The sequence below is a fragment of the Bos javanicus genome, chromosome 13 (assembly GCF_032452875.1).
Source record: "Bos javanicus breed banteng chromosome 13, ARS-OSU_banteng_1.0, whole genome shotgun sequence".
Taxonomy (NCBI): Eukaryota; Metazoa; Chordata; class Mammalia; order Artiodactyla; family Bovidae; genus Bos; species Bos javanicus.
In genome coordinates, this window is record NC_083880.1 from 39,963,209 (window position 1) to 39,988,616 (window position 25,408).

The 25,408-nt window shown below is 48.0% G+C and overlaps 1 protein-coding gene across 5 annotated transcripts in view; it reads right to left on the reverse strand.

Moving 5' to 3' along the window:
- Positions 1-714: 714 nt before the first annotated feature.
- The window catches only part of RALGAPA2 (Ral GTPase activating protein catalytic subunit alpha 2), a 279,065-nt gene continuing 254,371 nt past the window's right edge, over positions 715-25,408 (reverse strand). For all 5 annotated transcript variants that reach the window (XM_061436379.1, XM_061436376.1, XM_061436378.1 and 2 more), the window contains 2 exons: positions 11,222-11,343; positions 715-2,468 (listed from right to left, as the gene is read on the reverse strand). In XM_061436379.1, the coding sequence (XP_061292363.1) occupies positions 2,410-2,468; positions 11,222-11,343 (181 nt within the window). In that variant the 3' untranslated portion in view covers positions 715-2,409. The remainder of the gene's footprint in view (positions 2,469-11,221; positions 11,344-25,408) is intronic.

Below are 25,408 nucleotides of genomic sequence, written 5' to 3' on the forward strand. Positions count from 1 at the left end.
GCTGGCATGCTGAGGGACAGAAAGCAGTGGGCTGGCGTTCTGGCTTCGGGTGAGAGCTAAATATCCTTGAGGCAGGAAGGCGGGCTGAGTGGGAGATCGGAGGGCTGTCTGGGCTATTCAGATCCCTTGGAATGGCTCTGAGGATGCGAACAGGTGCAGCAGTGGATGGGGTGAGCCTACACTCTCAACACTGGCAACCCCAGACCAGTGGGCACTAGCCAGCCTAATTACCATCTCCAAATGGCCCAAGGAAGGCGTCCAGAATTTCCCATCCGGCCGCAGGGGCTGGGTCCTGGCCCCAGCCCTGGCTCTGGACTGGGCTTCCTCTTTTCAGTCGTTGGTCTTGCCCATCAGCTTCGGTTCTGAAGCATAAAACTAGGACAGCTGGACTGAAAGACGGGCGGGCAGAGAGAGGGCATGCCCGGTAAGTCCATCCACCTGTGCAGGGACTCGGCCAGCAGGTGGAACGTTTCGAAAACAACTTGTCCAGCATTTTTCTCTTCCCCTTGCATGACTATAATGTATTCTTAAGGATCTATGACTGCATTTAGCTAAACTGAACATTGAACATTAATGTCTTGTTAGGCTGTGGTGGAGAAAGATGCTTCCAGACCTGCTTACTGTCTCACAGGACATGAACACAGCGATCTCAGTTATATCCCAGCCATGGAGAGAGTGTTCATTTTACCAGTCTGAATGATTCATGTCTCCAAATAGAAAATCAGTACAGAAATGTTTATAGCAGCCATATTCATAATAGCTGAAAGACAGAAACAGTCCCAAATGTCCACCACCTGATGAATGGAAACAAAGCGTGGTCTGCCCTTACAATGGAATGTTATTTGGCGATAAAAACAAGTGAAATACGGATACAGATTACAATACAGATGACCCCTGAAGAGGTGCTAAGTGCATTAAGCCAGTCAGCAAAGATCACGTATCATCTGACTCCATTTATACGAAACGTTCAGAACAGGCAGGTCCAGAGAGACAGGAAGAGACTGGCGATTGCTTAGGGCTGGAAGGTAGGATGAGGATGGACTGCTAGTGGAATTTAGGTTTTTGTTTTTCAGGAGGGATTTTTAAAAAGTCTCTAAAATTAGATTGTGGTGATGGGTGCATAGCTTTGCAAATATAGGAAATGTCAACCTACTCTAGTATTCTTGCCTGGAAAATTCCATGGACACAGGAGCCTGGTGGGCTACAGTCCATAGGGATGTAAAGAATTGGGCACCATTGAGTGGCTGAGCTTTTTAGAAGTTTATTTCCTGGTTATCATTCATATATTCTTCTGGAAAAGGAGAATATAAAATATTCTTTCTTTTCACCATCCGCAGACTTCAGTGCTACTAAGAGAGGTCCCGTTTGGCCTCTGCTTTGGTTGCTGCTTAACAGAAATTCAGGCAAAACCATCAAGGCTTCCAGGAGCCTACCCTGGTGGCTGAAACTGTCCATATGCCACCTTCTAGAGCCTTCTGGACATGAGGCTCCACTCACAGCTCACAAAGCATGTGAACCTGAAGAGTCAGGGGCTCTGGATTCTCCCAAAACAACTTCTCAAGGTTATTTTGAATAAGCTTCAAGAGTCACTTCCAAAAACTGTCTGGGAGAAAAATTCTTGGTATTTTCGGGCCATCTCTTGGCAACTGCTGTGTGTCCCTGGGGCCATAATTAACACGGAGGCAGGGGCAGGATGCCACTCACACTTAAAACCCTGCAGGACTGAGAACCCAGGGCAAACCTAAGGCAGCATTTCACAGAAAAAGCAGCAGCTTCGAGTTCTTCCAAAGGAACCGATTAAACGTCATGTCAATATTTTGAACAGTCTCAGGTCCTGTCTTTTCTGAGGAACGTGGGACCAGCCTCCATGTTTGCCTGGGGCAGGAGGGTCCCCATGCTGGCGGCTCTGAGGTGTGGGGTCTTCCTCTCTGCATCTCCTCTCATCCACGCCTCTGAGAGTCCCCATCTCAGCCAGCTTGGGAGAATTACAGACTGATGGGCAGGACACTTAGTGGGACAGCTACCACACATCAGGCCAAGTTTCTGTCCTTTCCCGGCTCACGAAGCAAACGGTATGGCCTGGCTCAAGGAAATCACAACCCAACTGACCCAAACCGCTGGCTAAATGTCTTTTTTGCCCCTTGATAAATCTTTTTTCACAGGTAGTTGTGGTTTGGAGCTGACTAATCTGGGTTTATGAAAAATAAGACAACGTTGGTGATTCCTGAGTATCTGCTCCCCAAGGAGACATGAAGCTCTGAGAGGGACAAGGAGAGACAGAACGCAAGGTGTCAGAGCCCCTCGTCCTCCCCTGAAATCCCCAGTACATCCTGCTCGAGGACAGCTCCCCAGGGAAGGCGGGGCTGGAGCAGCGATGGGACATCTGACAGGCGGCACCATCATTTTCCATCAGATCAGGTGGAGCAGATGTTCATCACATCCATCTCTTCCCTCTTCCAGAGCTGACACTGGGAGAGTAAGAGTTTTAGAGGGAAAAGGGGTGAATAAACATGAGGCAAGTTCAGTTCAGTTGCTCAGTCGTGTCCAACTCTTTGCAACTCCATGGACTGCAGCACGCCAGGCCTCCCTGTCCATCACCAACTCCCCGAGCTTGCTCAAACTCATGTCCATCGAGTCGGTGATGCCATCCAACCATCTTATCCTCTGTCGTCCCCTTCTCCTCCTGCCTTCAATCTTTCCTAGCATCAGGGTCTTTTCCAGTGAGTCAGTTCTTCGCATCAGGTGGCCAAAGGATTGGGAGTTTCAGCTTCAGCATCAGTCCTTCTAATGAATATTCAGGACTGATTTCCTTTAGGATGGACTGGTTGGATCTCCTTGCAGTCCAAGGGACAAAAGGTGGCGCAAAACAGGGTGACTGAAAATTCTCTTTAAAACCCTCCATACCACTCAGGAAAGCCCCCGACCAAGTCTCAGTTTCCCCGCATGCATTGTCACTGGGCTCCGGCGGCCCCGCCTCCCCTACACCTGGCCGGGGTCCTGCTGCTCTTCATGGCTCCACTTACACTGGGAGGACAGGAGGGGCCGGGGAGGATGAGACCCAATTATGGCGTTTGTTCTGGCTCTTGCCTCGGGCCCCACACACATCTGTGACCTGGAGACACACCTGGACCCCTTAAAGCAACAGTCAGCCTTCTTCCTGCCTGCACTGCTATTGTACTCCTGTTGTGTATAAGAAAGAAAGTGCTGTCATTCTTTAAAGAAATTACGGCCAAATATAGGTACAAGAAACTCACACACACAGGACAAAGCTTTCCCTCCATAGGCTGAGAAAAATCAAGGAGTAAGGGAGGTAAGTTAGAGGAAGCTGGACCAGGTCGCCTTTGTGAGAGACAGTGGTTCTCAGCAACTGCCTACTTTTTGAAAGGCAGTCCCCATCTCCAGGCCACACCACAGACAAAAAACCCCAAGTCTTTGGTGGAGGGACTTGCAGCATCTGGGGAGTGACCCAGGGCACAGCGGAGCCAGCACCACCAAGTTCTGGCAAATGGATTATGGGTCAAAAAACCTCCTATGAATGCTTTAACATATTTCCAAGAGGAGGTGTGCGTGCTCAGTTGTGTTCGACCCTTCACACCCTAGATATGGCTTATATTTTGATGCCTTCCAAATGTTTGTTGTGTGGGTGGTTGTTCTTTAGTTGCTCAGCTGTGTCCTACTCTTTTATGACCCCATGGACTATAGCCTGCCAGGCTCCTCTGTCCATGGGATTTCCCAGGCAAGGATCTGGAGTGGGTTACCATTTCCTTCTCCAGGGGATCTTCCTGACCCATGGATGAAACCTGAGTTTCCTGCATTGGCAGGCGGGTTCTTTACCACTCAACCACCTGGGAAGCCCTTCCAAGAGGATACATTTTGAGTTTTTAAAAGAAATGTCATATGCACAGGGGTTAGGCTGAACCGGTGACATTAGAGGGAGGGTGGAATTGGGTATGGGTTGGGGGGTGGTGACAGCTGGTGCAGGGCGATCAGTGGTTCTCAGGCCGGTTGCCAATGACACCCAGATGCAGCCCAGGGCATGTGCGGGCAGAGTGGGTGCCTCCAAGCCCTTGAATAGATGGTGACCTCAGATAACTTGTATTTGGGGGCCACTGTAGATGACCTGAGCAGAGTTCTGGGCTGTCATCCTGGCCTGCAGAGTGGGACCGTCCTCATAGGCGGGGCAACCGGCCAGCATCCCACGGGTGGCAGACCAGTTTGCAGCCCCTCTTCCACGAGACGGGCCAACACATGCAGAAGGGACTCCAGGAGGAGAGGAGAAACTGGGAGGCACAGGGCAAAGTGAGAAAAAACCCAGACGGGCAGGGTGGTGAGCAGAGCACTCAGGAACACTTGCGGAGGTCTCCAGAAGTGTCCTCAGCCCCGTATACATACTGACTCATTGGGCCTTTACCAGTGCCCTTTAGTGGGAACTATCGGGGCTCTACTGAGAAGGTATGCCAAAATGCTGGGCTGGATGAAGCACAAGCTGGAATCAAGATTGCCAGGAGAAATATCAATAACCTCAGATATGCAGATGACACCACCCATGTGGCAGAAAGCAAAGAACTAAAGAGCCTCTTGATGAAAGTGAGAGAGGAGAGTGAAAAAGTTGGCTTAAAGCTCAACATTCAGAAAACTAAGATCATGGCATCCAGTCCCATCACTTCATGGCAAATAGATGGGAAAACAATGGCCACAGTGACAGACTTTATTCTCTTGGACTCCAAAATCACTGCAGATGGTGACTGTAGCCATGAAATTAAAAAGGCACTTGCTCCTTGGAGGAAAAGTGATGACCAGCCTAGACAGCATATTAAAAAGCAGAGACATTACTTTGCCAATGAAGGTCCATCTAGTCAAAGCTATGGTTTTTCCAGTAGTCATGTATGGATGTGAGAGTTGGACTATAAAGAAAGTTGAGCGCCAAAGAATTGATGCTTTTGAACTGTGGTGTTGGAGAAGACTCTTGAGACTTCCTTGGACTGCAAGGAGATCCAACCAGTCTATCCTGAAGGAAATCAGTCCTGAATATTCATTGGAAGGACTGATGCTGAAGCTGAAACTCCAATACTTTGGCCACCGGATGCGAAGAGCTGACTCATTAGGAAAGACCCTGATGCTGGGAAAGATTGAAGGCAGGAGAAGGGGGTACAGAGGATGAGATGGTTGGATGGCATCACCGACTCTATGGACAGGAGTTTGAGTAAGCTCTGGGAGTTGGTGATGGACAGGGAGGCCTGGCGTGCTGCAGTCCATGGGGTTGCAAAGAGTTGGACACAACTGAGTGACTGAACTGAACTGAACTCAGAAGGTACCGCTGTTAGACTCATTTTACAGAACTGGACTCTGGGTGGCAGAGTGGTACTAACTTGACTGAGGCCACAGGCTAGACAAAGAGGACACCAGAGTCTGGCCCTCTGATGGGACACGTCCCCCCTGCAGTTGGGGAGGCCGGCTCTGGTTGGAAGGTCCTGGCCAGTGCTGAGCACAGGGTTGAGGGGGGACAGGAAGACAGCAGGATCTGAGGATGGAGCCCGGCAGGTCAGTCCAATCCGTCTTCAGCGCCGAGAGAGGAAAATGTACAAAGTCCCGGACAGGAAGGGTGGCCCAAAGTTTGGTGACGGCTCCACCTTCTGCCTCCACACTAAGGCTCTGGGCCTGGTTCCTGCTGTACTCCTAGCACCCTGAAAATGTTAAAAGCCCCTCGAGCCCCACGGCCACATGGAGCCCTGGAGCCTGACCCACACAGGCACCTGGGAGCATCTGAGGCTTGTCTGTTGACCCAGCGCATCCTCTGGGCTTCATTCTCTGATCTGTTCCACATGGTTGGCTAGGAGGGTCTGCAGTTACAACTGCCAGATGACCCCACAGACTGTCACAGTCCCATGAGTGTAGTGGCCAACGAATGCACTGACTGCTGCCGTGACAGGAGGTAGTAGAACCCCCAGCATCACACAGCCGTGCTAGGAACCCTGGTTCCTTCGGTCTGGGTTTCTGGTCATGTCAAGGTCTGTTCCCCAACTGAGTTGGCATCTCATGAAGACTTCTTGAAGGACCACAGTGAGGGGGGCAAGTTTTCCCAAGCAGGCTCGGTTCAAAGAGACACCTTGAGACAGAGAGTCTAGACGGTTTGTTTAGAACAACTCCCTTCTCATTGGCTCATCAGGAGCTCTGTGACCAAGGTCACCGACAATCAGGGTTAGGTGACAGCCTACCTGAGAGGACAGCAGTCACACTCTGAGCCTGGGATGCTGTCCAGCTGATCCCACTGTGACAAGGAGAAGGGGGTGGAGTGGCTGAGGCTGGCACCCTGGGGTGTCCCTCACGGCTGGTCCACAGCTTATCAGGATGATGTGAGAACCTGGACGTGGGGGCCTCCTGAAGCCCCTTCTGCCTCCATGGTCTACAGTGCTCTAGGCTGGTTTCAGCAAATGTATGAGGAAGGTGAATACATAAGAAGTGCTGTTTAGCAAAACCTTATTCAGACCACATTTATAGGGAGGGAGGGTGAGAAAGACGGGGGCATAACTGAATGAATCCCTAAAGTGACCACTCTGATTGAATGGGGAAAACCTTTCATCTTTGGACTGGCGGGGGAGCGGTTAGAGTCACTTCCACCTTGTGCTGTTTCTGGGATTGACTCAGTGGCTAACCACCCAGCGAATGTCCGTGGCAGGGTCACTGCGGAATATTAGCTGCCGTGTCCTGGTACGTGCAACCCCGAGTGGGGCTCAGGGGTCTTAGCAAGTGAGAGCTGGGGGCAGCTTCCTGCTCCAGGCGAAGGACCAAGGTGTAATATAGCACACTTGCAGTCTCAGTAGGGCCAGAATGACCCAGGGACCTCCAGGCTGGGTCTTCTGATAGCTTCTGCAAACTTGAAACAGTGATTTTGTGGTAAAAAAGAACGACACGAATTTTTTTATTAGGTAGGTGAGCCTCATAAGCCTTTCCGAGAGGGCACCCATGCTGTTCCAGGCGAGCAGATAAAAGTTCGCCATTTTGCCGGTAGCTGCAGCGGCGGTGGCACAAGCATCCTCAGACAGACTCAGACTAATCTGCTTTAAGCTCCAAATATGACCTACATGAGACGCGGTGGAGTCTGATGGGGCCTGGCGAGGAATTCCCTTCCACTTGCTCTAAATCCCGAGCCTCTCCCCTCTGGCCTGTCATGAAGGAGGAAGCGCTCCTAGCCAGACGTTGGAGAAATCAGATGTGTCCATTCAGGGCTAACAGGAGAGACAGAGATCCGTGCTCCCTCTGCTGGCTCCAGACGGCAGCATTAAAGCAGAAAGGCTTCTTCTCCAAACTCTGGTCCATTCACGTTTCTGGACAAGGACCCCTCGTTTAACCTGGTTGGAGGTGTTCTTTCAGAAAACAACCCACCTTTGTCAACTTCTGAACAAAGCACTTGGAAATGCTTCCCGTCAGATATCAAAGTACACATACCAACAGTCCTCCACTCTCAGATGGCTAGCTGTGACTGCAACCATGATTTTGGGATTCATTTATCAACAGACACAAGTGGATTCCTCCAAGATTTTAAGGTCCAGACATGACCTTTAAAGCAGTTCTGGAAAAAAAAAAACAATCTGAAGTCCAAGCTAGTTTTTTTTTTTTTCTTTCTCTCTCCCTTAGGTAATAAGAACAGCTTCCAAAAAGTAAAGATTTGTACTATTTATAGCCTTTCTGATAATGTCAAGCATTAGACTTGATTTTCCAAATCATTAGCATGCAGAAGAATGACCTCATGGCGAACAGATGCACTTGGCTGTGAGCTGCAGTGATTACATCAGTCCCTCCCCTTCCAGTTAACCCTTTAAAGGCCTCTCTGCTACACACACCCCCTTTCCTGGAGACAGTCTTGAACACACAAAATTAGTCCCTCACCCCAGTGTGTGCATGCACACACACGCACATGTGAAATGCGCATATAAATACATGCATAAAACATATATATGAACATGTGCGTGTGTGTTCACTGCAGCCAGTATTTAATCCCTGGCCACCCTATAGAACTTGCTGGTCAGTAAAGAAGGAATCTAAAGGGAAGTAGACTACAGAGCTCAATGGAAGGCCAGCTCAGATACCTTTCACGCTCTGGACATTAGCAACGTGAGTAATGTGTGGAATAGATATGGGAGGGGGTGGCTTAAAATAACATTTTTTCTGACTCAGAAAGTAGTTGTTTTAAACCTCTTTTAATAAACTGAGGACTCACTTATGAGCCTAATAACAGAAGACTATGTCTTTACCTGTGGTCCTGGAAAGTGAGTCCAAATGCCCCCCTGTGCTGCCCTGGGTGACAAGTGCTGGGACAGGGAGCCTGGGAGCCTCAAGTGGGGAGTGTTTCCCAGGGCGGCCTCCTTAGGCATAGGCCCCCACCACTGGGCACATCTCTTACTTACACCTAGGACTTAGGACTTAAAGGCTGACCTTGGAGGCCTTCCCTCTAGAGATGGGGCTGCCTGCTGCATAATGCATTGTGGGGCTAATGTGGGGTTCAGGCCACTGTCCCTGTGCTTGACCATAAGGCCCTGTGGCAAGAACACAAAGGAGATTGGAGCCCCAGGTTCCTTGGACTGCGAGCAAGCCTGTGGGCGGGGGCCTGAGGCCCTGCTCTGACGACACTGCTGCAGAGATGGTCTGAGCGAATCCTAAGAGCGCTGTGGGAGCTTAAGCCGCTCAGGGTCAATTTTTCCAGCTGGCTTGTCGCTGCGAAGAGCAGCCCTCACCTCGATTTCTCAGTTTAAGCTGCCTGGCTCGTCTGGGTTTGACTGTACTTGTCCTAGGATAAAACAAACAAAAAAAAAAACACTGTGGATAGATGAAAAATGTTTTCATCCGTCAAAGTGGTTAACAGACGGGAACAGGGATTCCTCAGAAGCAAAACTGGTCTGTGAACGAGAGGAGGATGTGGTTCTGACAAAGGGCCTGTGTATGGGATGGAACTGTACCCCCAGATTCCCGGGCAAACCAAGTTGATTTCGAGCTTCTTCCTGATGATTGTCGTGGGCAGATATGCAAAACATTGAAAGAGAACATTATGCCTGGACTTAAAATCGCATCCATGGATTGGTGTGATGAGTGTAGAAAAATGTTCTCAGTCCACATGAAACACCCTGAAGCCTACGGGTTATGGCACGTGATGCTGATGTTAATAAACTGAAAAGAGGAAGGACCTGCATTTGGCTTGGTATCTCATCTTTGGTTTCTCCATCTTTTTGTGCACGTTCCAATACCAGGTCTTATCGAGCAGTCAGAGCCTTTATCAATTCAGTGACTTTGGCCAATGTGACACTCTTAAAGCAGCCAGTCTCCAAATGGTGGGTCTTAAAAAATCTACATCACTCATGGCAGCTCACTTAAGAAGTTACCTACACATGAACTGGTGTAAATAATTAGGAACTTTTGGGAAAGATCAAATTAATTTACATAGAGGCTAAAATATACATAGAAAATAAAGTTTATCAATACTTATTTCAGTATCATCTTAAGAGCCTTTAGAACATAACAGTTAAGAAATGGAAAAAAAAAAAAAGAAATGGAAGCATCTAGCTCTGATTTAATTCCTTTTAATTTTAGAAAACAAAAAGCTTTCTCAAGATTAACAAACAAAAAAAAAAACCCTGCACTAAAAAATTCAATCCCAGGACTTTATGAGGGTGGGAAAAAGCTGAATGAGATCTTTACAAAACTAGCTTTGCCATAAATCTTTCGTGTTCTCTCACCTAAAAATTAGAGGTGATTTTCAATCTCTAGCCAGACTGGGTTTGAAATCTTCATTTCCCTTGAAACTGGTTTTTTTTTGCGGGGATTGGGGGGAGGGTGGTGGGGTAGGGCTGGGGGCGCGGGGGCTTTAGATTGAATGTTGGCAGAGTGTATAAAAGAATTCAATTCACAGCTGTTCTACTTTTTTAATGTAAGAAACATTAATCAAAGCTTTAAGTTATAAGCTTTTCTCATGTTGCTTAGTATTCCAGTTCAACAAAGATCAATAGAGGCCATCCCTGTATTTCTGGACGCCTCGCAGGGAAGCAGAGGCGCGATTATGTAAATTTCGCAGCTCCCCGCACCTCGGCGGCCTGCTTATCTCCCAGGCCTTCTGCCTGCTGCTCCTGGCTCCCAGTGCGGGGCCAGCCTCTCCCTCTTATCTCCTGACAAAGCTCGGGGAGGCCAGGCCGGCAGCCAGCGATGTTCAACAGTGATGCATGGCTGGTTTTATTTGTAAGTGATTTATTTCACCGAATTTAATTTTTTTCACTTTGTGTGTAAGATATTTGTTAACAAGTCAGGATGGGAGAAGCCAGGCGGTGATCAGAGGCAACTGACACAGGGTAGAAATCTATTAGGCCCCCCTAACAGTTGTGCCCACCCCAGCGGAGGAAGAGGAAGCCTCTCATGGAGGATTTCAACATGCATCGACTCAATATCCCACTTGCTTTCTGAAAGGCAATTAATCTGTAATTACATACAGAAATTTACCAAATCATTCTATTCTTTGGGGGAGAAAACCCCCACAGTAACCGTATCATCATGGTAAGTGCCAGCACACTTTTTTTTTTTCAAATTGGAAATATAAAAAGAATAAAACCTAAAAACAATGTTTTTGAGATTTCCCACTGGCCTCATAAGTGGAAGTGCTTAGGAGCCAGTGTCTGAGCAGATCCACACCAGGTGCTGCTCTCGGCGGCTGGTCCCCAGGACGCGGGCCACTCCAGAGAGAAAGCCAGCCCGCCACACTGCTGTCACCATGGGCCAGGGGACACGGTCCTCCCGTTGCTCCCGCATTAATCCCTGACCCAAGCATCCCGGCGGCATAATCCCCATTTAGCATTAGCAGCAACGGCTTCGACTGGGAGGAACTCTTTCTTGATAAGTAGGCCCTGATGCGGGTACCACTCTTAAAACAACGTATTCCCAGCTCAGCAAGAAACTCACCCTTCCGAATGAACCAGAGCATAGGGCTGAGAACAAGTTCATTAACCTCGCTGGAGGCGGAGGTTAACGGGATGGTGGGAGGAAAGGACCAGGCGAACAGCTCGGATACAAAACAAATTAAAATGAATGTCATCACTCCTTTTGTTATTCATTAGTGCATTCAGGGGGGAGAATGCGCTTCTTAAATTTGCGGGCATTTATCTGTGAAAAACAGGTGTACATCTGCGGCTCGAGAATTTGAAGGGTCTTGGGCAGAGCTGAGGGGGATAACGTGGCCACTCACCAGTTCCGCTGACCGAGTAGCTGGGAGATGGACAGAAGACCTGGGCTGTGAAATCCTCAAATGTCATGACTTCACGGTGGTTCTGAATTATTGCTTCCAGATAGAGAGCTCTCTCCTCGTAGCTGCAGGCGTCAGTTAAGGAAACAAGTGTCCATGCAGGACGAAATGCAGAGCAGTGACAGAGCAGCGAGTTTGTTTTAAACACAATCACACACCTTTTACACTCGGATGGGGAATGGGTACCTTGCAAGTGCATAAGCATCCTATCGGAGAATTAAAATAGGAGTCATAATTCATGAGAACATTCCAATTTCAGAGGCCTGCGTTTCTTAGACTTCAACTGCACCCAAACCAGTATCGCTGAAAAAATATGTAAACTGATAGTCACAGAATCAGAGCAAAAGGCCATCAACTTGATAGGAACAAACAAAAAGAGAGATGTGGATGATGGCCACATCCCTTCCCATCCATGACTGTGGGACAACGCTGGATCGCCCTTTCTAAGCTCCCTGGATGAGATGTTTTTCTTAGCCTACTGATAACGTGAATTGATACTCCAATACTCCAAGTGAGAACCGGTGATACACACTTGAAAATTTCAGTAAGACCATTGGGAAGAGGGAAGGCTAGAAAGGTCTGCTCTGAAGGGCTCCAGAGTCTCAGGCTAAAATAGGCCATGAGCATTAGAAAGTTATTAGTTATTAGTTCTAAATAACTAAATAATACTAGTTATTAGAAAGAACTAATAACTGGGAGACAGGGAGCACACAACACAATATTAAAAAAAAAAAAAAGACTATTGGCTTTTAATTAAAACTGGAGCCCTGGAACACACGCATTCAAATGCGTAATCAAAAGCCAGTCACCAATAAAACTTACAAGCGTAACACGTTGAAGCAACTTTCCAGCTGTCTCAATAGGACCCCCGCGTGCGGCAGCCTTTCATGGGGCAGAAAGCAAATCTTCCCTTTTGTGTGTGGCTTCTGTTTCCTCGGAAGGTGAATCACGCCATCCAATAACAGGATAACGTCAAGACAATTCGGCAGCGGATGGAGGCGACGCACGGAGGACTCTATGAGTTAGCACTCGGGGGACTCGGCATGCTTGCTCTTCCCCCTGCTTCCCCGTGATCAACGCAGAAGTTAAGGGACGTGGTTCAGTCATTTTGAAAACCGTGCTAATTCTGTAGGAACATGGGGAATGTGGGTTACCACCCGTTTATTATCTGCAGCTCCAGAAAGGCCAGAGTAATTCTAGCATTTCTCACTGAATTTTAAAACTATCTTTTCAAAATGGGCTCTTTTAATAATGCAAGTTGGGGGAAAATTATACCCTTCCAAATAGCTGTTCAATAGGCATGTGTTTTGAAAGAGGAAGAGTTTTTTTCTACTCTCTTCTGGCAAAGGATGCTCACGAGTTTTCCTGCAAGGGGTCCTGCTACTCCTTTAATTACATTCAGGGAAAGGTTTTCAGCCCACGAGGAGCCCAGAGGCTTTTTGGGGCTGGCTGTGCAACACAGAACCATGGACTCTCAGTGCCTAGCTGCACTGAAGTTTAAATAAATAAAAAATGAATAAATAAAAAAAAGGGTTCTTGCGTCCCACGTGCCGTGTTTCAAGCACACACAGCCTGGACTGTGCAGACGCAGGGGACAGGACCATCACCAGGGAAATCTCTCCTGGGCTGGCCCATTCCAGAATCACCCTTCAGGCTGGCTCTGGGCAACTTTTCAAAAGGAACAGGAGTTTCAAGACAATGACGGATGACGGTTTGCAGGGACGGTCGTCGCAGCAGCCTGAGGCCTGGGCCGCGTGAGTCTGCACTCCGGCTGAACTCCGGGTGACTCGCCTTCCTGGACAGGCTGCCAAGCGTTGCGGTGCAGGCCCTGTGGCCTGGGGGACCCACTAATGCTGTTCACGTCTCATTATGAACATGCGTCTTCCGCACAGCGCTCGGCTGTTACCGAGTGCGGCCCTCTGAGCCGCTGGGCCGCGAACAGCAGGATGCTGGGCCTGGGCGGCCGGCTGGCGGACAGGCACTGTGACACTGAGCTGGCACGTGCGGGCCCAGCAGGGGCCGAGCGAGGCGTGACAAATGACTCAAAGGGCTGAGCTCCACTTGCGGCTGACGACCACCTGAGCCTGGGCCCCGTCGGCGCCCCTTCCCTGCTTGCGGCCTCTGCAGGCCCATCCTGCTGGGTCCTGAGGCCTGGGCTGCGTCCGGACCCCCTGCACACGGGGCTTGGATGTGAGGACACGCCGTGCTAGAGACACGGTGGAGGCCACATGCCTAGAGGGGCGGCCCGGATGCTGAGCGAGCTTACCGGTCACTGCAGAGGGCTGCCGCATATGCCACCCGCTATGGTTACCCGCCGGGTGGCCGGCAGCCTTGTCCTGAGTGAGTGATGCTCTCCCGCTGTCATGAGCTTGTCTCTGTCAAGGCTGAGTGATCTGGGCTCCTAAGAGCACCTCCATCCAACACTGGACTCCCAGAGCGAAATAATCCAGCTTTGAGGTTCTTGGGTACAGTAAACACAATGGAGTAAATGTAAATATAATATAAATAGAACACAGTCACTCAGTCATATCCGACTCTTTGTGACTCCACGGACTGTGACCCACTAGGCTCTTCTGTCCATAGGATTCTCCAGGCAAGAATACCAGAGTGGGTAACCACTCCCTTCTCCAGGGGATCTTCCTGACCCAGGGATGGAACCTGGGTCTCCTGTACTGCAGGCAGATTCTTCACATCTGAGCCACTAGGGATGCCAAAGGCCTCAACAGAGGCACTCTAGTAGATGGGGCGCAAAGGTGCATCCAGCACAGGGCCCTGGAGCAGGAAGGTTTGCTTCCTAGAAGGTTCTCTGCTATCACGAGAGTAGACACTCCCCACGCCAGGCTGGGCTACACTGCGCTGAACTGGGTGCCGTCATTCAGACAAACACCTACCAGGGATGTGGTGAGACCAGAAGATCGTCAAGTACATTTTCACTTCAGGCCCAAGCCAGGACATGTACACACCATGACAAAGAGAAGACAGACACCACCCCAACCCTGGCACCGTTTAGAAACAGCGGAATACCAGACCACCTGACTTGCCTCCTGAGAAACCTGTATGCAGGTCAGGAAGCAACAGTTAAAACTGGACATGGAACAACAGACTGGTTCCAAATAGGAAAAGGAGTACATCAAGGCTGTATATTGTCACCCTGCTTATTTAACTTCTATGCAGAGTACACCATGAGAAACTCTGGGCTGGAAGAAGCACAGGCTGGAATCAAGATTGCTGGGAGAAATATCAATAACCTCAGATATGCAGATGACACCACCCTTATGGCAAAAAGTGAAGAAGAACTAAAGAGCCTCTCGATGAAAGTGAAAGAGGAGAGTGAAAAAGTTGACTTAAAACTCAACATTAAGAAAATGAAGATCATGGCATCTGGTCCCATCACTTCATGGCAAATAGATGGAGAAACAGTGGAAATAGGGGCTCCAGAATCACTGCAGATGGTGAGTGGAGCCATGAAATTAAAAGATGTTTACTCCTTGGAAGGAAAGTTATGACCAACCTAGACAGCATATTAAAAAGCAGAGACATTACTTTGCCAACAAAGGTCCATCTAGTCAAAGCTATGGTTTTTCCAGTGGTCAGGTATGGATGTGAGAGTTGGACTGTGAAGAAGGCTGAGTGCCAAAGAATTGATGCTTTTGAATTGTGGTGTGGAGAAGACTTGAGAGTCCCTTGAACTGCAAGGAGATCCAACCAGTCCATCCTAAAGGAGATCGGTCCTGGGTGTTCATTGGAAGGACTGTTGTTGAAGCTAAAACTCCAAAACTTTGGCTACCTGATGCCAAGAGCTGACTCATTGGAAAAGACTCTGATGCTGGGAGGGATTGGGGGCAGGAGGAGAAGGGGACGACAGAGGATGAGATGGTTGGATGGCACCACCAACTCAATGGACTGAGTTTGGGTGAACTCCAGGAGTTGGTGATGGACAGGGAGGCCTGGTATGCTGCGGTTCATGGGGTCACAAAGAGTCGGACACGACTGAGCGACTGAACTGAACTGAACTGAAGGAGCTCACATGTGTCAAGAATCTTCTTTTTTAATTTTTTAAGTAGCTTTAGAAAATGTAGCTGTGGAATCTTTGCTGAATTTGTTAAGAAGTACTAGCCAGGGCCACTAACTAAGAGCAGTGTCTTGAGACATTTTCATACCTAACATCCTTAGGACTTCAATGCTGGCTGCTTTCTATTCAAAAAGGCATTTATAATTTAGACATCAAAGAGTGTAAGCCATGTTAAGATATGAACTGAAGGCTGAAGTAATTCCAGGCAGTGGGTGATCAGTAACCTTTGACCAGAGGAAGCAGGTGGCTACGGAGACATCTGGTCACACAGCCAATACCTGTTTCAATGCCAGCTGTTGCCCTCTGGCTCTCAATAAGTCCACTGATGTGACATTGACATTCTGGCCTGAATTACTATCTCATTAAATACCACACATGGCAAAGCAGTTTTTAAAGAAAAAATTTCCCCTTGAGTACCCAATTCAAAGAACATTCAATTACTAACTAGCAACTCATCTTGGTTTCTGCCTAGTTTTGAGTCATTTAGTTGACCTACTACTCTGTCTACTCAGTATTCCTTCACCTGCATAAAGAAGTAATCAGAGTAAACTTGGGTGTTTACTGGTTACATATGTCTTCACTGGTTACATTTTCTCAAAAAACTCCAAGAGGGACTTCCCTGGCAGTCCAGCGGTTAACACTTCAACTTAGAATGCAGGGAGACATGGGTCCGATCCCTGGTCTGGGAGCTAGGGTCCCGCATGCCTAGGGGCCAAAAAACTAAAACACAGAACAGAAGCAGTACTGTAACAAATTTAATCGAGACTTTAAAAATGGTTCATAACAACAACAATAACAAATAAAACCTCGAAGAGAACTTTCTGAAACCCTCAAGATAAACTCTGCTGGGTTGCAAGAGCTTCAGAATTCAAACCCGAACCCCCAGGTTTACTCTGATTACTATTTGATGTTTAGCAGTGACAGAAGCAGCATGACAATCAGAAAGGAGCTTGCTCTTCTCAGGAAGACTGGCCTGCATTTGAATTCCAGCCACCCCTCTTCCCCTCGGTCTGGGCCCCAACCTAGGCTGCCTTCTGTGCCCGGTGGGGATGGTGATGTCAGCTCTTGGGGCTGTGGGAAGATCAGACAGAATCCTAGGAGGAAGCACTGACCAGGGTTCCAGCGCACAAGAGAAGCACCACGAATGTGGATTCCCTGTCCCTCCTCATCCCCAATGTGGGCGTAAGGCCTTGTCTTCCAGAAAGAACCTAGTGGATGTTCTAAGGTGGTGGGGTGCTCTGCATCCAGCTTTAGGCAACAGTCTCCTCTATGCTGCACCCGCCTGAGCTAGGACGAGTCCTGTGGTTTCCATGTTACTAATAGGGAAACAGATGCTCAGAGTTCAGGGGAGTTTTCTTGGGTCACAGTTACTCAGGGGTGCAATTGGAACTAGAACCCTGGTCTTCTAACTTTACTACTTTCAGCTAATATCATAAATTCTGAAACACATGGGGTTAAGTTCATGATCTTGTGCAAGGTTGGGATTTATTTATTCTCTAAATGAGACTTAAACATATATGGGTATAAAAAGTCAACCTACAATGGAAATTTGAATACACAGGTTTAAGCTGCAGACTTTGATGACTTTATGATGGTGGTGGTTTAGCTGCTAAGTTGTGCTGAACTCTTGTGCCTCATGGACTGTAGCCCACCAGTCTTCTCTGTCCATGGGATTTCCCAGGCAAGAATACTGGAGTGGGTTGCCATTTCCTTCTCCAGGGGATATTCCTGGCCCAGAGAATCGAATCCGGGTCTCCTTCCTTGCAGGAGGATTCTTTACCACTGAGTCACCAGGGAAGCCCTGATGACTTTATAAATTCCTTAAATATAACAATGACTTCATTCTTTTTGCTTATTCAGGCTCTTTTTGCTTATTCAGGTCACAGGGACCCAGCGGGAAGAGGGGCTATCTTTGGGCCTGTGGTGGTGGGAGGAGCCCAAGGTCTCTCCAGCCCCTGGGAGAACCACTGCTGGGGGTTCTGAAACAGAAAACAGCCAGGTCTACACTGTACTCCTGAGATCATGGTTGGGGGGCAGGAGGGGCCTGTGTGGAAGGGCTCCAAGGAAGGGAAACTGGTCAGAAAGTGGGAGGAGATGCGGGCCTCCAGAGAGCAGAGGTGGAGGGCAGGAAAGTGGACTGCGGATGGCAGGATGCCTGGGGGACATGGGGGCACACGCTCTGGTCAGGCCCCAGGGTCATGCCTTAGGTGGCCTGGAGGGCATTGCAGAAGCTGATGCAGAGGATGGAGAAGCGAAGGGAGCCTGAGGGGCCTGCGTGGGCTCAGGGGAGCAGCGCTGAGGAGGAGGCGGCTGTTGTCACTCAGCAGAACTCTGGGGGGAGATGAAGAACAGCTCTGAGTTTCCAGCTGAGACATGGTCCTGGAGGAGACCTGGAAGGGATGCACACTGGGAACAACCCCCTCTCCACTTTAGGGGGAGAGCAGAAGCCAGAGGGCAGGACAAGCCCTGGACCATGTGTTTCTAGAGGGCGGGGCCTCCGTTCATGTCTCAGGTCCGCTTCCTTAACCTCTTCTCTGGTTGGTACCTGCCGCTGGGGCCAGAGGGATGCTCCATAGGTGGGCTGGGCTGGCATTTGATAATCCGTAATAAATGGATGTAATTCCATAATAAATCAAGACAGGAGCAGATGCTCGTAACAGCCTAAAGCCATGCATCACTTTTACAAAGATTTTGTTTGTCTTTCAAATATAATGCAAATTTAAATTCTAGGACTGTTTAAGACTCCAAATAAATGAATCATTCAAAGTAAATGTCACCGCCTGGAAACGGATAAAGAGGACAACTTCACTGAACAATGTAACCAAAGAGATAGATGTTTGGGAAAAGGAAATTAAACACTATATAAGATATTAGATTAGTTTTCAGACTGTAATGGTACACTCCTGGAGAGGAGGAACCAGTGCACCACTGCTAAGAAAGGAGAAAAGACCCATGTAACCAAGTTTGAGAATAATTCACAGGAAATGACCAGAGTAAATAGAAATGGGGGAAAAACAGATTTCTTTTTCAGGCTATTAAATTATAGACTTTAGGAGAAGGTCTGTTCTCATCAGTAGAAAGGTCTCACTCTCAGGGTCCGAGGCGCTCCGAGGGTTTGAGGATTGATCTACAGTTTGATTGGAAATGTTCACGTCGGCTCTTCACAGGGATTGATGTGTGAGGAGCACACCCTCAATCATGGGCTTTCCATTTCCATCCTCCCCAGCTCCCTCGTCTCACCTTCTGTAAATCACCAGGCAAGAAAGGGCCCCGTAACACTGTCCCTCCGAGCCTCACATCAGTAAAAACCTAAGTGATGAGAAAATCATATCTAGAGGCTACAACATCCAGTGAGTGAGCTGAGACCCCACTGGCTACTTTGCTGATTCAACAATCCAAGAAGTGATGGATCAATGTGGACCACAGTCTGCCAGTAACTCGGTTTCTGGGAGGAAGGGAGTCAAGGTCACCAGCACTGTCTCTCTTTCAGATTTTCATTCATTCCAGAGAGCTGACAAGTATGCTCTCAATGTCAGTTATAGAAACGACCACTGCCGACAATTTGTTGGCGTTTAACATCGATGAAGTTACAACTGAACGAAACACAGAAATGTGGAACTGTCTCTAAAGGTCTTGAATTCTCTTTGTGGCAAGGAATAAAAAAGGGTCGACCATTAAATAGCAGTGCACCTGGATTTTAAACGCTGACTGTAAGAGGCAAATTATTATTAAATAACATACGTGACAGGTTTTAGTGCAACGTGATTTGAACTGAACCCTCCAATACTTAGTCCCCAACCACTCTCGCTTTGGAGAAGAAAGCAATTCATGTGACTTATGGATTGGTTTTTTATCCAGGTTGCTTCTAAAAATAAAATAGATTTGTGATGATACATGATAGATAAAAGAACAAAATCAAAAAGGACAAAAAAGTCTTCTTTGGCAGAAGTTCTGATTATAAGTTTCCTGAAATATTCTCAACTGTTGCTCCTCACCAACCCATTGGGCCCAGATGAAGTCAGGATGGGCTTAGAAAGAATTAAATTTTCCAGTCCTAGCGCTTCCTTGTGGTCCAGTGGTTAAGAATATGGCTGCCAATGTAGGGGACACGGGTTCGATCCCTGGTCGGGGAATATCCCACATTCCATGGAACAACTAAGCTCGTGGGCCACAGCTACTGAGCCTGTGCTCTGGAGCCCAGGAGCGGCAACTACTGAAGCCCGAGTGCCTGTACAACAAGACACACTCCACAGTAACAGAAGCCAATGAAGTGAGAAGCCAGCACACCGCAACTAGAGAGCAGCCCTTGCTTGCCACAACCAGAGGAAGCCTGCAATGGAAAGAGCAATGAAGAGCCAGAGCAGTCACAAATAAATTAATATATTTTTTTTAATTAAAAGGATTTGTCCTAAGTATTTGCACCAAACTCTGTACAGATTTTCTTGACTTTTCCCCTCCATTTCTGAAAACAATTTTGGGGGAAATACTCCTTTTTATGATGTTTAAAAACTTTGAGCTGTATTTCAAAATGATAAATAAAGACTGTATCTGCAAACAAAAAATAGTATTTCTATAATTTTTATAAAATAATTATAGCTTAATGGCATCTGAGTTTTCCAGAAAGATACTCATCTTAACACCAAATTATCAAATGACAAGAAGAAACTCCAAGAAAAGTTAGGGGTTTACCAGATGCAAGTGACCTGGAGACTAGGACAGCTGCCCCTATGAGGGGGACTAAATGGCCCCCAGGGCCCATCCAGACCCGGTTCTAGGGGGTAAGATAGGGTGTCATTCAGAGCACACCTGATGACCACGGCTGCTGACCTGCGCTTGAAACTTGAGACAGCCACAGACTAATCAGTCAGTCAAAAAAATACCGCCCCAGTGATCGAAACCTAACTGGAAATTTGGGGGAATTCTGCTAACACAAAGCTCCTCCATGAGTGATCAGAGGCAGCAAAACTGTGTTTGCCTCACAATGTTTAAGCGACTGAGTTCCAGCAATTAGAGACAGTGCATGATGCCAACGGCTCACAGAGGCCACACTGAGTGGGCATGAGGGTTGAGCTGTCCTGCGATGGGTCCAGGCAGGCTGGGTACAGACAGCCCTCTGAAGACCTGATTCATCTGTGGGTACGGCTGGGCCTGTCAGTAGGTCTGGGTCCCGTGCTAACCAGAGAGGCCAGAGAAGCCCAGAGAACTCCAGCATCTTTTGCGCTGTGACCAGGAAAGGGATTTTGAGCAACTGGTGGGCAAAAAGCATCTCCTTTACTCTTTTTACACCTGTCTCAGAATTAGGATCTGGAGAAGGCAATGGCACCCCACTCCAGTTACTCTTGCCTCGAAAATCCCATGGATGGAGGAGGCTGGTAGGCTGCAGTCCGTGGGATCGCTAAGAGTAGGACACGACTGAGCGACTTCACTTTCACTTTTCACTTTCCTGCATTGGAGAAGGAAATGGCAACCCACTCCAGTGTTCTTGCCTGGAGAATCCCAGGGACGGGGGAGCCTGGTGGGCTGCTGTCTATGGCGTCGCAAAGAGTCGAACACGACTGAAGCGACTTGGCAGCAGTAGCAGCAGAATTAGGATCAGCGTCAGGTTAAAAACAAAGTGATGATCAAGAAGCATATGGAGTCAATGTAGTGGGAAATGGATATGTTTTGCTTTCAAGGTTGATCACAGAATTCCCAGGGCCTGCTAGAATGACTGGTTTCACAGGGACTCGACATGCGGTTCTATGCCCTCTGCTCATCTTAGTTCTAGGCTGTGCAGATAAACAAAAAATACCTACACACAGTTCTGTTACAAGCAATTTGTCTGGAAGTGGACCGCGTCCTCCAACAAAAGGAGGAAAAGGCATTTCCCCACAAGGAAAGCGTGAGTTCCCCCAAAACAGGCTCTGTGTAGACAGTGAGACCGCGGAAACGATCGAGTGCTTTGTGGAATCGGGCACTGTGCGAGGCCTTTCAGAAGCTGTATCTATCTCACTCACCCTCACGACTCTACGTATGGTCTGTACTGTTTCTCTCTTTACACACAGGAGCAACCTGGCAGAGGGAGGCGAGTGTCTGGCTCCAGACCCTGAGATGGTAAATGCCAGGACCTCAACCCTAATCCCAGCGTCTGGATCCCAACCCTAGCAGCCTGACTTAGGGCCCCAGCTCCAGCCATGGCCCTGCCTCTTCACATCAGAATTCTCCCCTGAAGGGAAAGGACTGGAGTAGCCACAGCTAACAGAAGGCCTGGTTCGATCTATTCAGTGATGTTTTTATAGAGACCTGAAGGACAACAGAGTCAACATCTACACTACATGTAAGTAGATCCCTTTGAGTACCTAGAAACTTCCCATTTTTGAAGAGTAATGCAGGAGGAAATAAAGAGACAAGACTGTCCCGGTGGGAACAAACATCAGAATAAGACAGATCTCTCAACAATAACATGTGCTTTGAAAAGATGTGCAGATGAAAAATGATGGGTATTTACATCTTGATGTTATGTGGTTTTACATACTAGGATTATTCCACTTTATACTTTAAACGAAAACTGTCGGCTTTCATACTTTTACGCACAAAACTCCCTGTCAGGGAGTCTGTTCATTCTGACTAAAATACATTCGACACGTTACATGCAGAAACAACCCCAGAACGCCGTTAAAGATAAAATTCCCAACTCACACAATTCTCTGGGACTTTCCACATTTGAGCCTCATAGAGTCACTCAATATCATCTTCGTGACTAAAAATAAAACTGCAGTATCACTTAAAATTATAATCAAATCATTCTCTTGCAAATTAAGACACTTACTCTTGGAAAAATAACAAAATTGAATTAGGTGTGTCTTTTTCTTGATAGATCAAAAGCAACTCCATTAAGCCAGCAGTTTTATATTAATGGCATTAGACATGGCCCAGATGAGGAAAATGTCCTTTGGAGCCATTTTATACTTTATTTAAAGAGAGAAGGAGCTGTCCCTCAGAATTCAGAGGTGAAGCAGATTGTATCTCAGGTCCCTGGACCAGGAGGCCAACACAACCCCTGTGAGGCAGTCATGCAGAGCAGAGAGTCTGGGTCTGTCTGCCTTCAATTTCTTATTTCTTCCAATTATCATGCCTTCCACTCACCAACCCATCCATTCATGCATCATCCATCCATCCACTCATCCACCCACTCATCCATCCATCCACTCATCCACCCAGGCACCCATACAACCCCCCATACATCCACCCATCTATCCATCCACCCACCCATCTGTCTGTCCATCCACCTGATATTTACTGAGTGCCTCCTCTGTATCCATTATTCTTCCTTCAGCTATAAGAAAAGCACTTCCTTGCTACTCAACTCTCTTTTAAGTCTTGGCTTCAACAATACCTGACCATCACACTGAGTGTTCCAGTATTCTGGGGGGATTCTGAAACACATCGTGGTGAGGTTACATCATCATTAGCTTGAGTTCTGTTGGGATAACAGCTCTCTCAGAAGAAAAGATACAATCTTTACATAACAAGTAAGAACAGCCTACCCAGCATTGGTATAGCACTGCCCTTTTTGCAGCCATGAGCCCACTGGACCTTCTGGAAACTTCCAGCCACAGATGGTAAGGCAGAGAGCAGACATGCTTCTTCTGTGTCCATCCAGCTAGAAGTGAGCATGGCTCGAACTCAAGTCCAGGCCAGCCTGATTCCCAGTGCTGGTCTCTGCTTCTCTCTTACATTGTTTCAGTTTAGTATGAATATTAGTCAAGAGTTTGCAATGCTCATGCTAAGTCAACTCACAAATACTGTGAGTTTGCTGCTGACAGGAAGGTGAGAAGAGACAAATCAGAGCCTTCTCTCTGTCTCCAGAACCAAGAATGGCACAAAATAAACTGGCAAGTATTACAGCTAATCTGGCATAAGAGGAGACTCCTAGCTGAATTATTATCTGTATGACTGATTTAGGAAGCCAGGATACAGAGTGATAAACTATATGAATTTATCCTCTCATTTAAGTGTCAGAGGTTGGGAAATTTAAGTGAGCCTGTTTAAGCCAGATTGATCATACTGTGCTTATTTCTGTTCACATTTTGAACAATAGAACACTCTAAAGTTTTATTAACTATTTGGAGTGGACATTTTTGTGGAGAGGATGGCTGAGCACTGTCGGGCAGGGATGATGAGGTCAGGGTGCTGGACACAGCACAGCTGACCACTGGGTGCTTCACAATTGAAACACTGAGCAGGGACTTCCCTGGCGGTCCAGGGGCCAAGACCCCGTGCTCCCAGTGCAGGTGGCCCCAGGTTTGATCCCAGGTCAGGGAACTAGATCTCACATCCTGCAACTAGGAGGTCTCCTGACGCAACTAAAGATCCTGCATGCTGAGATTGACTGGCACAACCAAATACATAAATATTAAAAAACAAAAAAACACTGAATGGCAATGAGAATGGATGGCTCTTCTTCAACTGCTGTTTTCCAAGGGTCATAAAGCTTCTTGGAAAATCCTTATTTTTAATTATGTGCCCACTTGGTGTCACTCAAAAAAACACTGCAGAGGGTAAAAGCCTCTGTGCAATGACTCTGAGGGAGAGAGAGATGAGAAATGCCAGCCTGGTGTTCCGCACCCTGGTGGCCAGCGAGGTCAAGGTCAGCCCTGCCTGGGATGCAGCTCCGCTGAGTGTGGCCTCGTCGCCTAGGAAGTAGCCTGCCTCCTGGAATCTCAGTCCCTCATCTGGAAGAGGGGGCCTCATGGTGACCTGCAGGAGTACATGCCATGTGCATGGAGTCGGGGTGGGCAGAGTACCTGCCCACGAGGCCACTCAGCTCCTGCAACATTCACGAGTGGAATCTACCAGGATGTCCAGCAAAGCAGGACTGGGGTGTGTGGAGCCCACTGTCTCAGAGCCAGGAGTTCCAGGCAGGACAGGCTTCAGGGCCTGTGGGCCGATCCACTTACTGCCTGCTGGAACTCAGGCGACTGGCGCAGAGTCCTGGTCCTGATGAGGGCGGAGGCAGTGGGTCTCCCCTTGTCCTGGGCCTGAATCGCTTCCTCTAACAGGCGAGGGAATATTCCAGGGGACATGTTTTTCTTCATTAAAAACACAAACAGGAGGACCAGGAACTAAGAGAATAGTTATTATTATTATTATTTTTTAAAAGATTGATTTATTTATTGGTTGCTCTGGGTCTTCATTGCTGCATGCAGGCTTTCTCTAGTTGCAGTGAGTGGGTGCTACTCTCTCACTGTGGAACAAGGGCTCTAGGCGGGCAGGCTTCAGACGTTCTGGTGCACGAGCTTAGCTGCTCCACGGCATGTGCAATCTTCCCAGACCAGGGATCGAACCCAGGTCCCCTGCATTGGCAGGTAGAGCCTTAACCACTAGACAACCTGGGAAACCGGGGAATAGTCATTTCAATGAAGGGAAGTTGGGTCTCCCCTACAGTTGATCCTGAACCAGATCAAGTATGTTCTTTACTTCATAAACTGAGGTTTCTGATAATTTTCACGACAGAAGGTAATGCCTGGGTCGTCTTCTATAGAGACAGCCCTATAGCAAATGTCCTCTTGAACCTGTTGCTGAGGGATTGCCTGGGCTCTCCAGTGGTGACAGAATTAATTAGCTGCCTGGTGTCACAAGCCAGGTGGTCAAGTGGGACCAAAACTAGGGGAAGGTGGGAAGTGACCCTGCGGTGGTCCCCTGAGCTTTGTGACAATGCTCATCTTATTAAAGGTGAGCGATGCCACCTAGTAAGCTTTACTCTTGAGCTTTTGGAATAAAAAATTAAAAGGCATCTACCTGGACTTTTTAATCATTTAGCAATGCCATCCAATTACCTTGACTGGAAAGAACTAAAAAATAAAGACCACAGTAAATCCTGTTGTTGACAATTTTATATATAGTGGCATGCATTCATGGGCTTCCCAGGTGGGAGAGTGGTAAAGAACCCTCCCGCCAATGCAGGGGACACAAGAGAAGCAGGTTTGATCCTGGGTTGGGAAGATCTCCTGGAGTAGGAACCCCTCCAGTATCCAGTGTGCAGTCATCAACCCCATCCTCCTAACTCCACTCCTCTT